The 15578-nt window shown below is 42.3% G+C and overlaps 1 protein-coding gene across 2 annotated transcripts in view; it reads right to left on the reverse strand.

The window, feature by feature from the left end:
• Positions 1-15578, reverse strand: part of sik2b (salt-inducible kinase 2b) — a 56902-nt gene that overhangs the window by 17608 nt on the left and 23716 nt on the right. For both annotated transcript variants that reach the window (XM_080888828.1, XM_080888827.1), the window contains exons 4-6: positions 8257-8418; positions 2379-2503; positions 1776-1899 (exon numbers count right to left, since the gene is read on the reverse strand). In XM_080888828.1, coding sequence (XP_080744954.1) covers positions 1776-1899; positions 2379-2503; positions 8257-8418 — 411 coding nt within the window. The remainder of the gene's footprint in view (positions 1-1775; positions 1900-2378; positions 2504-8256; positions 8419-15578) is intronic.

Genomic DNA, 15578 nt, shown 5'->3' on the forward strand with positions numbered 1-15578 from the left:
CCTGCTGATCTACTAACATCTGCTTACATCTCACATTTTTTCCCCTTCTACCTCGTGCCTGGTAGTGCAGCCAACTCAATTTTCTCCTCATTATGTGCATAACCAGCACGTCCTTCAATGCATTTCTACTACACGCTGTGGCCACTTAGCAGCTTGTGCAGCTGCTAAGTTACAAAGTTACATTTTGAATAAAACGCGGCACAATGCACTACAATTTGTCTGAGTCTCTGCCTGTTGCTACAGGTGAGCTTCTGCTAACCACCAGGAAAGGTCAGACTACATGTAAAGGGGGTGAGAACGCATGCCCGTGTAGCTGACTGCCTGATCGACAGTCTGTTCTTATCCAGTGCCTTACACCACCATGACTTAACCGCAGAACAATCCCAGTTTTAACACTTGCAGTGCTGGAGTCGTGTAGAGTTTCCAATAAAGAAGAACTGCAATGGATTTAAGAGCAAGTAATCGTTTTAGATATCATTGATTTTTATCTCACAGGTAATATCCCAATATTTTAACCACCATCAAACATGACTGAACATACAGAACGATTACAAGCTGCTATGCTACCTCAGCATACACACATTCCTCTGCTCAATGGTGTTCTGCCCTAAAGAAAGGGAAGCAGCTACACATAGGTAGCTATTACATGTAAATATGACAGCCCTCTAAACCTAGCATTTAAAAGATGACCTTAGTTTTTGCTGACCAAAGAATACTCAAACAGGCCAACAAGCCTTAAAAAATGACATCTTTTACAGATATTAAGTCACTAAGTAAGTCGCTGGCTATGAGGTTAACCACAACATGTACAGTGTGTGGTCCAAACCTGTGTTGTGCACTATAGTGTCGGCCAGTGCGAGCAACTGGAGGAAATAAGACGGACCGTTTCTGGATAAAGAAATCAGCACACTATGTTCTCCTTGTTCGCAGAACAGGGGCTGAACTGGGGGTGGGTAGGCGGGTTCGAGTGTCAGTCTGGTCAGGGAGCTGACATTACACTCCTACATTCCCCGTATGTCTTAATTGTTTCAAGGTCCCGAACAGCAAGGAGGAGGAGGAGGAGGAGGGGGGGAAAAAAAAAAAAAAAGTCTGGTCGACTCTCTAACCACACACCCCTGCGGAGAAGTTGCTTCAGACGTGCAGATGGGACACAGAGAAACAAGACAGAAGAAACAGACAAGGCTACAGACGGACAGGAAGCTGTCTCACAGAGGGTATGAGTCAGGCAGACATACTAACAGACAGAGGGACAGACAGGCAAGCTGCTGGAGGGCTTCACTGGCTCTTCCCCAGGTTACATAAACAACTCCAGCTCTGGACTCAATCTACAGCCAGCCAGCCAGCCCAGCCGCTAACAGCAGGGCTGCTTGAGACCGTTAGCCGAACTGACTCACTCAGCCTGAATGCTCACATAAATGCTCTCTCTCTCACACACACACACACACACACACACACACACACACACACACACACACACACACACACACACACACACACACACACACACACACACACACACACACACACACTTCATATTGTATCCCCTTCAAATCGATGGAATGCTGACTGACCTCTTGACTGGTTATAGCTGCAGGAGTGACTCAAACAGGAAAGCGTGATCTATTCGTCTGTGCGTCAGTGTTCCTACCAAGAACTTTAATGACTTTTTTTCCTCAATTTGACTACATGCTGTTGTATAGAAGACCCGAAAGTCTTTCACCATTACACCAAATGCATCTGTGCTTGCAGGAAAAAGCGAGGCCGTCTCGTCTTACCTTCAGTCATGAAGTAGGGGATGCGAAACCTTCCTTCTAGTACTCTCTGCCGGAGGTCAGGCAGAGTGGGCCCATCAAATGGCAATGCACCACACACCAGCACGTAAAGCACCACCCCCATACTCTGGAGACATGAAAAAATGGACACACAAGAAAACAAGGTGAGGATAGGAGTAAAGAACAACCAGTAGATTAATCAATCTTAGGTATGTAAATGTAAACAACTCAGACACACGTGTCCCACTAAAGCACGAGTCCACACACACGACCTTACGGTAAATGATTGCAATATAGAGGAGGCTACAAACTGTGGTTGGGAAATCACATTCCACGTAACCGCAGAACGACATGACAGGAACCAAACCTGCTGACTGTAAGAAATCAAAACTTTGTGTCCACTAATATATGAATAAATAACGTTTTCAGAAATGAGTTGCATCCGATGACTTCACGTGGCTTACTAAAGCAAACGGTGCTTAAAATCTCAGCAACAGAGCTGAGAAGATATTACAGGGAAATTCAATCCACGGGTATGCAGTTACAAGGAATTATTAAAAACAAAGTGTTAAAGAGATGTCCGATTTATGCAATCAGCCATTTTACCCAAATATCCAGCTGTGGGCCTTCATACTGTTGTCCCTCAAAGACCTCTGGAGCAGCATAGGGCGGGCTGCCACACCATGTGGCCAGAGGCTTCCCGGGCTGGAAAAAGTTGCCAAATCCAAAATCTGCAGAAGGCGAAACATCAGGGCGGTAAGTAGATTAAAGATAGTTTCAGACATTTAGGCTTGTAGAGTTGGTAATGGCACACAGAAATCCTGCTGTTGTCCAGCAGTTTCTGCCCTGTGACCGTAAAAGTAAAAAAAAAAAAAAAAAATGTTTTAAAAAGAGTTCAGGCACTTAGAGACCATAAACAGTGTGGATGTGATATGTTGAAATGGGAAAACTATAAATGATCAAATTCAGCATGAAGGCACAAAACTCAGAGTAGCAGTTCATAGTTTTGTGTCTTCATGCAAGTTCTGTATAACGCAATGTTTAATCCACATATTTGTACATTTACGAAATGGACCTTTGTATGAGGTAACCTCCCCTGGAGGCTGACATGAGGTAATTGGTGCTGTTCTCTGATTGGTTCCCTCTAGAATGGCTAAAAGTCAGATTTTAATCATCAGAAGAAAAGAAAAAGGGGAACAAATGGACACAAAATAAATTTGAAGTTCATGTCTGCCTTTCATTAGCATCCAACTAAATGCTGCAGCATAATCGGACAAATTGCACTGAGCCAACATGTGTGCCTGCAATCACTCAGCTAACCTATTTTCTTACGAGTCAATATGACTTTCACCTATGTTCTCTTCTTCTCATCCCTCAGGTCCTCTCAACTAACAGATTCAGATCTAATTCAGTTTATACAAATAAAAAAAAATAGCTTCTTAGTTTTGAGAATTTGATTTTTATTTATCAACTTGGAGACTGGATTGACTTTTTAATACTCTTTGCTCTATCAAAAAAAAAAAAAAAAGTAACGGAAAAATAACAATGGATAAATACTTTCATGCTTAGTTGGTTCATTATCAATGGGAAGGCGTCACGGAGCCTGACAGCCACAGGAGCAGACAATCACGCTCACTTAGCCCTCCACCCCCACCGTTTTTCCATAATTCGAAACAGTTACATAAACACCAAAAATGTATTGCAAAACAAATAAATAAGAGATTAAAAATAAAAAAATAAAAATCTGGCTTACATAATGGGGCTGGAGGTGATGTGGGTTCACACACACATGCAAAGACACAAACAACACAATGAGCAGTGTGCGACCCAAACCCCCTATTCCTCAACACGATCCTTTGCAGTCCATGTAAAAGAAACTATCGACCAATTTAAGCCAAATTCAAACTGATGAGACAATCAGAACGGATCATGTGACTTTTAATTACCAACAAATTTGTATTTTTTGCTGTGTCAGCTCCATGTCTTCAGAGAATTGTGCTAACACAATTTTCTCTAAAGTTCAGTTTTTTTTAACTTTGTTGTTTTCTTCACAAAAATCAAAACCAGACCAAACCAAGTATCCATTTCTAACTTTAATAGGTGAGAGGTATTTTCGGCTGCTCCCTTATTTCCCGAAGGGTCGACACAGCGGATGGATCCGCATATTTGATTTTGGCATAGATTTTATACCCTTCCAGAAACCCCTCCCGGGCTTGGCACCAGCACTTTGGAGTGCACTAACTTATGACCTCCGGAGGCTGGGTCTGTCTCTCCTCCTGATCTCACGCTGGGGATTTTTGTGCAAACTCTCACAAATAAACTGGACAGACCTAGTTTTTAGAATCTTTATGACTCAGTCAGATTTAGAACGCTAGAAACACAATGGTAAGTAAATTATTAGGGGTTTCGCTTTTTTCTGTGTAGTGACAAATTGTTTTAGTGTTAAAAACTGAGGCTGTGTGGGTGTACAGAGGTCTGATAGTCAAGAGTTACATCATAAAATGTGATCAGACTGGCCATTTCTACAGCAAACATTGCTGCATGGTGCCTCTAAAAGGCAAAATGCTTAAAAATAAAGAAGATGATGAAGAATCCAGGCTGTCAAATGTTTTTTTGTTTTTTGCACACACAAGGAAAGCTGCAGTAGATTATAGCTTAAATACCTGTAGGAATCAAGTTTAAGTAATTAGCAAAGGGTAAACTCGTGAACAGAGCTGAGCGGCTCTTTGAGTGTGTACGTGAGTGTGTGTAGTCGAACCGTTTAATTACTGCAATGCAGGTAGCAGCAGGTGCGGCTGGAATAAAATGAGAGCTAAAGCAGCGTGACACTGTGGGTTTATTACAAGTATGTTTGCTGTCTGACGCTGCTGCGAAGGTGAGATGCGAGATGTGAGATGCAGGCAGAGCTGAGCGGAGCAGTGCAGCTGGTTTATCGTCAGAAGCTGTGACCCATTTCATGGAGCTGAATACTGAACAGACTGGTTGACGTCAAACACTCCAGCATGCTGCAGGCTACAAACAGCAGTCCCAGCTCTACAGAAAGGGCGGGGCACGAGCGGGCGTGTGTCGCGCACGGCAACATTAACATAATATTAGCTAAAAGATTACAGGCAAGAACCTATGAAGGTTTATAAGACTGCACGTGTAAAACAAAATAAGAGTATGATGATGCAGTTAGGTACTTAAGCAGTATGGAGAATCAGTAAACTTGTAGCTGCAGCTGCTTTTCTTTATCCTCCTTTTTCTTCTAGATCAGGTTTTCCAAAACACTGAACTGGATTCTTGAACCTACTTATTGCTTCCTTCCCCTGCAACATTTTTCACCCTTTAACTTTCCTCCCATGATTAAACTTGATGAATTGAAATGAAGCATGTTGTAAGTTTCTATGTAGCAAGTAAAGAAAATAAAATTTCTTCCTTCAACTTACTTCAAAGTTGAAATTTTGAGAATTTGACATACACTGTAAAATTTGGCGTGCTCTCCTCGGCTCAGCTGGGAGAACAATCTTATGCAGCTATTAGACTTTTCATATTTTTTTTACATTGTTATTAATTTAATGTTTAATATTAATTAAACAGATTCTTGTCAAAAAGCATTTAGAGTGGTGATTCTGATCTGGAGGTAGACATGAAACACCTTTAGGGTGTGGTGCACTTTTAGCAATGTCATTGTGGATACTTCAAATAATGAAGCTGCAAATAGCTGCTGAAAGCCTTTTAGTGATATGACAACATGTATTGGATAATGTGATCAAAACACGTGAAGTGAATAAAGCTCAAAAACACGTGCATTTCCCCGCTTAACCACAATGGCGGCGTTCTCGCCTACTCTGAACCAGTAGCCTATGCCTGCTTTTGTTTTTGTTATTCCTCCTCCTCTCTTTCCATTGCTTTCAATCTGTCAACTCGAATGTAAAGGGGCTGTTTGAAGTGAAAACATTAAGGGCACTCCCCGCTGCTCCTGTTGCTCTTTCCTCTGCAGCCACCAGGAGAATGACCTTTCTTTGACTGATCACCTGTTAAGGTACATACAGACTGACCAGAGGTGGCCTTTAGAAGCCACCACTGGACTGAAGAGAAAAACCCAGAAGCATTGGCACTTTGTCTGGATGTACACATTCAGAGTAGTGCCAAAACGGATAGCCGACAAATAGAAAAAGAGTTGATTATGTTAAGATTTAATTAGCCGTTTATTTTAACAAACAAAAATACCAAACACTTGCTCAACTGCTCATTAATGCAAATATGTAATCAGCCAACCGCGTGGCAGCACCTCGGTGCCTTTAGACACGTAGATGTGGTTGTGGCTCCTTCCTGCCTTTTATAAACAGTTCACGCTGATGGTAGCGGTGTAACGTGTACTCCGAAAGGCTTCATAATCACCAGATCTCAATAGAGCACCTTTGTGATGTAGTGGAACAGGTGATTCACATCATAGATGCAGCTGGAAAAATCTGCAGTAGCTGCGTGTCAATATGGACCAAGACCCACGAGGACCGTTTCCAGCACCTTCTTAAATCTATGCCACGAAGAAATAAAGCAGCTCTGAAAGCAAGAGTGCAACCTGGTACTAGCAAGGTATACCTAATGAAATGTCTGACGAATGCATGTCAGGATTCAGAAAGGCTAAATGGGCTTCTGATTGACAGTGAGTGTGTGGTCAGTTAAAAATACCTTTCAACCTCTATTTTAAACCTATACAACCACTGCATTACAATTAATGTTTATTAATATAAATATTAATTTAATTTTAATCTTTTTTGTTAATCTTGGAGACCCATTTACAAAATAACATTTAATAACACAATAACTAAGATTTTAAATAAAAAGAAATAACAGAAACACAATTAAAAGCAAGATAAAGTGTAATTTTCCCAAACTACTTAAGCAACGTTTTCTTTAGAAATCAGTCTCACGACCTTCATTGTTTCGATTCATATTGTGACTACAGACTGTATTTCACCAATATAACTTGTCCTTGTACGGAAGTTTACACAAGATGCACAGCCCTGCTTAAGGCTGTGAAGAAGGCTCGTCTGGTTGTTACTAAACTAAGGACATTTTATGAACAAACTAATGGGTCAATCAATAGCACCCTGATAGCAGAAGGCCAAGCACATTTTCCCTTAAGATCTGAAAATAATCTGATTACTTAACAACAAAACATAACCATTACCTTTCAGCACGAGTATAAAAAACAGTACATCTATAACTCTCTCGACACGAGTCGATCCCATGTACAGTGCAAATCTGACACCTGTACTCATCTAAACTTCATGTGCCATTTACCAAACTTGTCCGAGCATGTTGTAGTCAAGAGGAGCACGGCGTGTACCTTGGAGATGATGTCCTCCCCAGAGAAATTTTCACTAATCACAAGCCAGGTAATGTTCTGTTCATTGTTTTCCTGCTTCAAATCTAATCTGCTGTGCGGACAATCAGCTGTGAGTCAGACATGTTTGTGAAAATTACTGCTCGGGTAATAACATCTCCAGGTTATCATCTTGGACCCTTCTGAGAAACCGTGGACAGGATGATGCGAGTAATGATGCGAGTAATGATGCAACGAAAACAGTTATTCTGTAGTTCTGTCCGCTTTGCCCTTTTCTGGTATCAGAAGAAAGAAAATGGTGCATTTATCACACCCATAAACAAGGATTTGATTCAACTACCTGAAGCTGATGATATGAAGTCCTTTGAGGACAGGAAGCCATTTCCTTCTCTACCACATATTCAGGGTCTGGTATCCTTTCACACTCGTATTTTTAGCTGCTCTCATGTGATCAGCTCACCTTAGATGGATTTCAGTATCAGCTCTGAATTAAGCCTCAGATAAACCTCAGACTCGCTCATAGCATGGTACTAACTGAAGGCCTGCCACCCTGCTATGCACGCTCCTTATCATTCTTCCTTCATCCCCTTATCCGATACTCTGTCTCCAAAGCAGCTAGTCAATCCCATCACCCTAGCTCCTCTTCTATTAAACCTAAGAACGTCCCTGCGACTACCCCAGCCTTCCCCTTCTCCGCTCTGGGACAAGGCAGCGGGGTGACATTCCCACAAGCTAGCTCTAAACACCAGCTGCTTAATAATTACACTTTGATGCCTGTACTACAGGCTTACAGCTTAGCCTCAAATATCTGCCTCTGGGTCTGTTCTTCACTTTGTCCTCCATTTTTCATGTTTTTACACTCAAGAGTCACCAGGGAAGCATTTTTAAGTTCCTCTGATTATCTGTTTTGAAAAAGTAACACAGGCCTTTAAGCTTTTAAGATGTCTGTCATGGGATCTGTCGGCAAACAGCTATCTTGCAAGCAACCTCTGACCAATTCTCAACACTGCAAAAAATGACCTAAGCAGGCAGTGAAGACATTTCTGAACTCCACGAGCGCTGAGATCATGACAGGCAATACATCAAAAACTCATGCGAAGATCCTGGATTTTTCATCTACTGAGTTTATGGGTCCCCTGTGCAATGTGTTACCTGCAATCTTGATGTTCATATGGCCATCCAGCAGCAGATTCTCAGCCTTCAGGTCTCTGTGAACGATGTTCCGGTTGTGGCAGTACTCAACCGCTGACAGGATCTGCCAGAACTTCCTCCTGGCCTCTAGCTCACTGAGACGGCCATGCTTTGCCAGATAGTCTGCAGACATTGGAAAGAGGTGACGTGTCATGTTAGTCTATATCATTTTTTTAATTGATTACATAACCTGGCTCTACAGGCCTTCCGAACACGTATTAAGGTATCACTATACAGTTGAAAAGAATGCAATAAAAGTAGAATTTCTTCATTCAACCGAGTGGTTGTGCTGAAAGTATAATAGGTTTTGATGAGGTGCGGGCTTGGTGCCAGTGGTAGCTTACAGCTGCTCTACATTACAGCATGTTTTGTGAGCTCATTGAGAGCAAGATGCAAAATGTATTTTTTTCTTTGGAGACCCCTGCTCTAGCCCCGCGTGTGCATGCGTGAGTAGGCATTGGCTGACAGCGAAGAATGCACTGTGTTGTCATAGTGGAACGAGGAAAGCGGAGACAGAAGTTTCCGAGAACAGGTCTTCTGCTATATAATGCCTAGATTAGCGCACACTGCTCAGCTTGTAAGTTAGGGGTCGGTTTAATAGGATACTGAAATAAATACAAACTGAGCTCTTTTTCCAATGAGAAGCAAAAACACTGGATTTAGCAGTTTATCTGCTTAGCACACACTCTGCACACAGCAGGACCAAAGAGTGAGTTTGTGGTTGTTTAGAAAGACACAAGAAACCACAGTCGATTCTCTCTCTGGAGAGCCACAGTCATAAATTTTGCCGTCGTCTTTTTCCAAGCGCTCAGATCACTGACCTTTCTCTCATGGTGTGCTCTCCCTCTGCCCTTACCGTTGTGTGAAGTTTGTCTCGACAGACTATTTTACAAGATGTATGATGTTTTTTTCTTTTTTACAGCCCTGTGAACTTTGAAAAGTGTGGCGTTTGTTGCTGTCGGCAGGGCTCCTCTTCACACCTCTCTGTCCAGATAGCTTGCTAACTCTTCAATTCACACTCAGTGGCAAACAAGATAGGACACTCTGCTGCCTGTCCTTCCAGCTGGCATGGTTACAGACCAGCAACTAAACCTGACAACAATGCACAACAACCACAACAAACCCCACCAACACAAAATCATGAGGAATGTAATTATGGGAAGACCCACTAGGTCAGTTTCATAAGAGAGCATTTTTGTAATCAGGAAGCAGATGAAGACTGGCAGCTTGATTTGATTGAGACAATAAAAACAATGTTAACTCGTTAGACATACCTGATATGATTTCCTTTTCATGTCGCTGTCATTTCAGTGGTGTGCACATAAACTACAGGGTGGGCCATTTATATGGATACACTGTAATAAAATGGGAATGGTTGGTGATATCAAAGTCCTGTTTGTGGTACATTAGTATATGTGAGGGGACAAACTCCTCAAGATGGGTGGTGACCATGGTGGCCATTTAGAAGTCGGCCATCTTGGATACAACTTTTGTTTTTTTCCATAGGAAGAGGGCCATGTGACACATTAAAATTATTGGTAATGTCACAAGAAAAACAATGGTGTGCTTGGTTTCAATGTAACTTTATTCTTTCATGAGTTATTTACAGGTTTCTCTTTGTTCACAGCCATTGACATGTTGAAGAGGTTAACACGTGAGGAGCGGATCGAAATTGTGTTGATATCCGGTGAACGTAGTAATCGGGTCATTAGTGACAGAAAACTGTCACTAATGAAGAAACATCAGTGGCAGAATGGGCAAAACAAAAATAGGAACTGGACCCTCAGTTCACGCAGAAGATTTTGTTCAGTGATGAGGTAAAATTTTGTGAATGGTGAAATTAACAAACAAAACCACCGCTATTGGTCTGACACTAACCCACATTGGATGGATCCCTCCAAGACTGTTGGAACAACAAAAGTGATGGTTTGGTGTGGTATATGGGGTACAACGATAGTGGGTCCATTCTTCATCAATGGAAACCTCAAGGCCACTGGATATTTGAAATTGCTACATGATGATGTGTTTCCCTCTTTACGCACTGAAGCTGGCACGTTCCCTGAGTTTTTCCAGCAACATGGTGCACCACCACATTATGGGTGCCAGGTCCGAGCATTCCTAGATGAACAGTTTCCTGGAAAGTGGATTGGTCGTCGTGGGCCAGTTGAATGGCCCCCAAGGTCTCCCGATCCGACCCTCTTAGACTTTTATCTTTGGGGTCATCTGAAGGCAATTGTCTATGGTGCGAAGAGGCGAGACGTGCACCACCTGAAACTACGGATACTGGATGCCTGTGCTGGCATTTCTCCTGCGGTGTTGCTATCAGTGTGTGAAGAGTGGGAGAAGACTGTTGCATTGACAATCCAACACAATGGGCAGCACATTGAACACATTTTATAAGTGGTCAGAAACTTGTAAATAACTCGTGAAAGAATAAAGTTACCTTGAAACCAAGCACACCATTGTTTTTCTTGTGACATTACCAATAAGTTTGATGTGTCACATGCCCCTCTTCCTATTGAAAAAACAAAAGTTGTATCCAAGATGGCCGACTTCTAAATGGCCACCATGGTCACCACCCATCTTGAGGAGTTTGCCCCCTCACATATACTAATGTGCCACAAACAGGACTTTAATATCACCAACCATTCCCATTTTATTACGGTGTATCCATATAAATGGCCCACCCTGTACTTACAGGCACAGCAAAGTCATACTAAGCCTCTTTAAAAGTCAATTTAGTTGACTTTTTTCAGATGTGTGCAGTCAATAAACATAAAATATTCAAAGCATACGTGTTGAGGCCACCATCGTGCATCACACTACACCTCATCTACACAGCCCTGCATCTCAAAGCCCCGATATTAAAATTGTGTGTGATAGATAGCAACAGAATGAGAAAACCTTATTAGCGAGTGGCTGACAAATTCCATAAGAGTAGGTCTCTTTAATGAATGGGGGAATTTTCAAGCAATGGTGCTAATCAAAAAACACACTGGGGAGGGGAATGTGTTGGGCAGGTCCAAGGTTGCACCTGTGGAAAACAGCAATCTAAAATAAAAACCATTTCAGGACATAACCTCTCCTTTTCTTGGTCTTTAAAGCCTTCTTTATGGGTCAACATAAATACTCGCCATACTGTTACAGAGCCTAAAATTGTACAAAGTGGTTGGTTTAACTCTTTACCCCTTGAAAACCAACTAGGGATACACTGAAGGTCTTTCTCTCACATTTCAGGCCTGCTTATAAGACAAAAATGATGAGGTTTGCATCAGAAATAAGTGAGGGTTGTCTGTGCCTGTGTAGCTACCCTTGGAAAAGCACAGAAACTATTCTAATGGTCACCCAAACCACATCTTTATTGATATATATATATATATGTACTTAGGTGTCAAAACCCGCCATTAAGGGAAGGGAAGGGAAGGTCATCTTTATGGGGTAAAGAGTCAAAGCAGGGTTCCTTGCAGCCATTACAGAGACAGGTAAGACTTCTATTTTTCCTGTGGTGTTGCACACTCTTCTTCATGCAAAACCTAGTGTAAAAGTAATTTTGTTAAAGAAAAAACAAGAGAAAGAAATCAATTTAAAGCCTAAAACAGCTGCAGATTAATTTCTCTCAATGACTGCTTGATCAACTGACTATTGTTTGCAGCTCTGGAAAGAACACCGCCTGACTGCTTTTACACTGAAATGCTCAACAAACCAAACGCTGAACACTAAAGCGTATCTTAGCTCTGTATGAACAGCAGCACGGTGTTGCTACTGCTTGTTCTGCAGTCACACTGGAAAAACAAGCCATTACTGTTTAAGCAAACAACACTGTACCACACACACACACACACACACACACACACACACACTATGCAGCATGTTGCCCCAGTGGAAGGATGAGTAATCCACTGATACAATGTTGGTGAGGGTAAGGACCTCAGCACAGTGAGGCATGCAGAGTGGCATTCTGGGAAAGCGAACAGAACAAGTATGAATCATAGGGGTATTAGGGAACAGCTCAAAAGCCACTGTGTTCCACTTCTGCTGAGAGCTGCGTGAGGAGCTAAATCTCTCAACAGCTGCTCAGGTTTGAAGGGGACCAACATCATGGGTACAGACCGGCTTGCTGGACAGACTTCAGATAACACCGTGGGCCAGGCGCTGGGAGCGTGTATACATGCGAGTGTGTGTGAGCGCAGAGGACATGGGGCACACGGTCGCACACTCTGTTTCCACATCAGTAACTGATACCCTAACCACTTAAATACGACGGCCTCATTAAAGTCACATCTATATGCACGGTGATGGATGCTTGTGTTGATTTAATACTGGCACACCAAAGGGGTTAAAGGGGAACAGAGCCAATTGGAACAGAGCAATGCCATGTCATCCAAGTACCAATCAGCCAAACATCAGCTGCAGCTTCTGGTGGTTATAGTTGACCTCACTTGTCCTTCTTTGGATACTTATAAATACACACATAAAAATAACACCTCTGTTTTATCTGGAGAAACAAAGCCCACATCTTAAACCTACATACTCCACCTATTTACTGTAAGCCCCTCCCATTGAAACTTACTGGTTATTTAACTAGGACATGTGTTTTTAAAAACACATTCAGGGTTGGATTAGGTGATCAAGTAATACCAATGTCTTGGCAATCCTTTATTCCAATACTTATTTTTAAAAGGAAGAAACAAACTTTTGTACCTACATTTGTTGGAATTACCTTAAAAAAAAACAAAAATCAAAAATGTAGGTATGTGTATTTTGAAGTACCCTTTGAATGGCTCCATAGTGCTGTGCAGGGGTGTCAAACAAAAGGCCTGGGGCCAGAATCGGTTGTCAAAGACTCCAATCTAACCCGTTTGGCGGCTTTCGAAAATGTGAAGAAGGGCATACATTTGGACTTTTAAATGTATTTTCACGGGTTTTGCAGCTTCTCTGACTGATAAAGCGCTCCCCCATGGCCATTCATACTACAGAGTGGTAAATAAGTAACAAATAAACAATAAAATAAAAGAAGGTTTCTTGGTTTTCACCATATTACCATACACACTATACAAATTTATGCCTTTTACAGTAAAAATTGCTGGTGATTGCCAATGTGAATCTCCTAGTAGACACACAATTTGAAAATCCTACATCGCTGCATTCGAGTTATCCTATTCACAAGATTTTCAGCAAACTAGACCTCTGACCTTGACCTCAAGGTCAAGGGTCAACGAGATTCAAGCTTTTCTGAGATTTTCAGTAGCTGCACATATAGTATCATTTCAAAATCCTACATCACCTTGTTCTCAAACTTAGGTGTCCACGCCGTCTGCCTAGCAGGGTGACGACAATTTACCAATGAGGGGTAAAAAGGACATTTCTTTCTCAGACTCATGTTGACAGACTTTATTTACTATGGCAGCATTTTATCAAGTAGAAAAACAGATGTACTGTGAAACTGCACTTCTTTTTTCTTATATTAAAACATCTCAGGGATTAAATATGTAATTAGACTTCTTTACACGGGGAAAAAAAAAAAAAAAAAAAGGCAGGTTTCACTGGTCTAGCCCACTTAAGTTCAAAGTGGACTGTCTATGGCCCAGGATGTAAAATGAGTAAGACATCCCTGGTATAGTGATTTACACATTGTCTAAAACGGAAAGTCTCCCGGTTTGATCCCGGGAGTAGATACAAATCCCCCAGGAAGGGCAGCTGGTGAAAAAACACCCCAAAACATATGAAGTTACCCACTCTGGCAACCCCTTGTGAATGAGGCAGAACCCAGAAGTAGTTTCTTCTATACTGTAGTGGGTTCGGTGATCAGATACAGTGGGGCAAAAAAGTATTTAGTCAGCCACCGATTGTGCAAGTTCCCCCACTTAAAATGATGACAGAGGTCCATAATTTGCACCAGAGGTACACTTCAACTGTGAGAGACAGAATGTGAAAAAAACAATCCATGAATTCACATAGTAGGATTTGTAAAGAATTTATTCGTAAATCAGGGTGGAAAATAAGTATTTGGTCAATAACAAAAATACAACTCAATACTTTGTAACATAACCTTTGTTGGCAATAACAGAGGTCAAACGTTTACTATAGGTCTTTACCAGGTTTGCACACACAGTAGCTGGTATTTTGGCCCAGTCCTCCATGCAGATCTTCTCGAGAGCAGTGATGTTTTGGGGCTGTCGCCGAGCAACACGGACTTTCAACTCCCGCCACAGATTTTCTATGGGGTTGAGGTCTGGAGACTGGCTAGGCCACTCCAGGACTTTCAAATGCTTCTTACGGAGCCACTCCTTTGTTGCCCGGGCGGTGTGTTTTGGATCATTGTCATGTTGGAAGACCCAGCCTCGTTTCATCTTCAAGGTTCTCACTGATGGAAGGAGGTTTTGGCTCAAAATCTCACGATACATGGCCCCATTCATTCTGTCCTTAACACGGATCAGTCGTCCTGTCCCCTTGGCAGAAAAACAGCCCCATAGCATGATGTTTCCACCCCCATGCTTCACAGTAGGTATGGTGTTCTTGGGATGCAACTCAGTATTCTTCTTCCTCCAAACACGACGATTTGAGTTTATACCAAAAAGTTCTACTTTGGGTTCATCTGACCACATGACATTCTCCCAATCCTCTGCTGTATCATCCATGTGCTCTCTGGCAAACTTCAGACGGGCCTGGACATGCACTGGCTTCAGCAGCGGAACACGTCTGGCACTGCGGGATTTGATTCCCTGCCGTTGTAGTGTGTTACTGATGGTGACCTTTGTTACTTTGGTCCCAGCTCTCTGCAGGTCATTCACCAGGTTCCCCCGTGTGGTTCTGGGATCTTTGCTCACCGTTCTCATGATCATTTTGACCCCACGGGATGAGATCTTGCGTGGAGCCCCAGATCGAGGGAGATTATCAGTGGTCTTGTATGTCTTCCATTTTCTGATGATTGCTCCCACAGTTGATTTTTTCACACCAAGCTGCTTGCCTATTGTAGATTCACTCTTCCCAGTCTGGTGCAGGTCTACAATACTTTTCCTGGTGTCCTTCGAAAGCTCTTTGGTCTTGGCCATGGCGGAGTTTGGAGTCTGACTGTTTGAGGCTGTGGACAGGTGTCTTTTCTACAGATGATGAGTTCAAACAGGTGCCATTCATACAGGTAACGAGTGGGGGACAGAAAAGCTTCTTACAGAAGACGTTACAGGTCTGTGAGAGGCAGAGATTTTCCATGTTTGAGGTGACCAAATACTTATTTTCCACCCTAATTTACGAATAAATTCTTTACAAATCCTACCATGTGAATT

This window comes from Rhamphochromis sp. 'chilingali', assembly GCF_963969265.1.
Source record: "Rhamphochromis sp. 'chilingali' genome assembly, chromosome: 8".
In the NCBI taxonomy this organism is placed as follows: Eukaryota; Metazoa; Chordata; class Actinopteri; order Cichliformes; family Cichlidae; genus Rhamphochromis; species Rhamphochromis sp. 'chilingali'.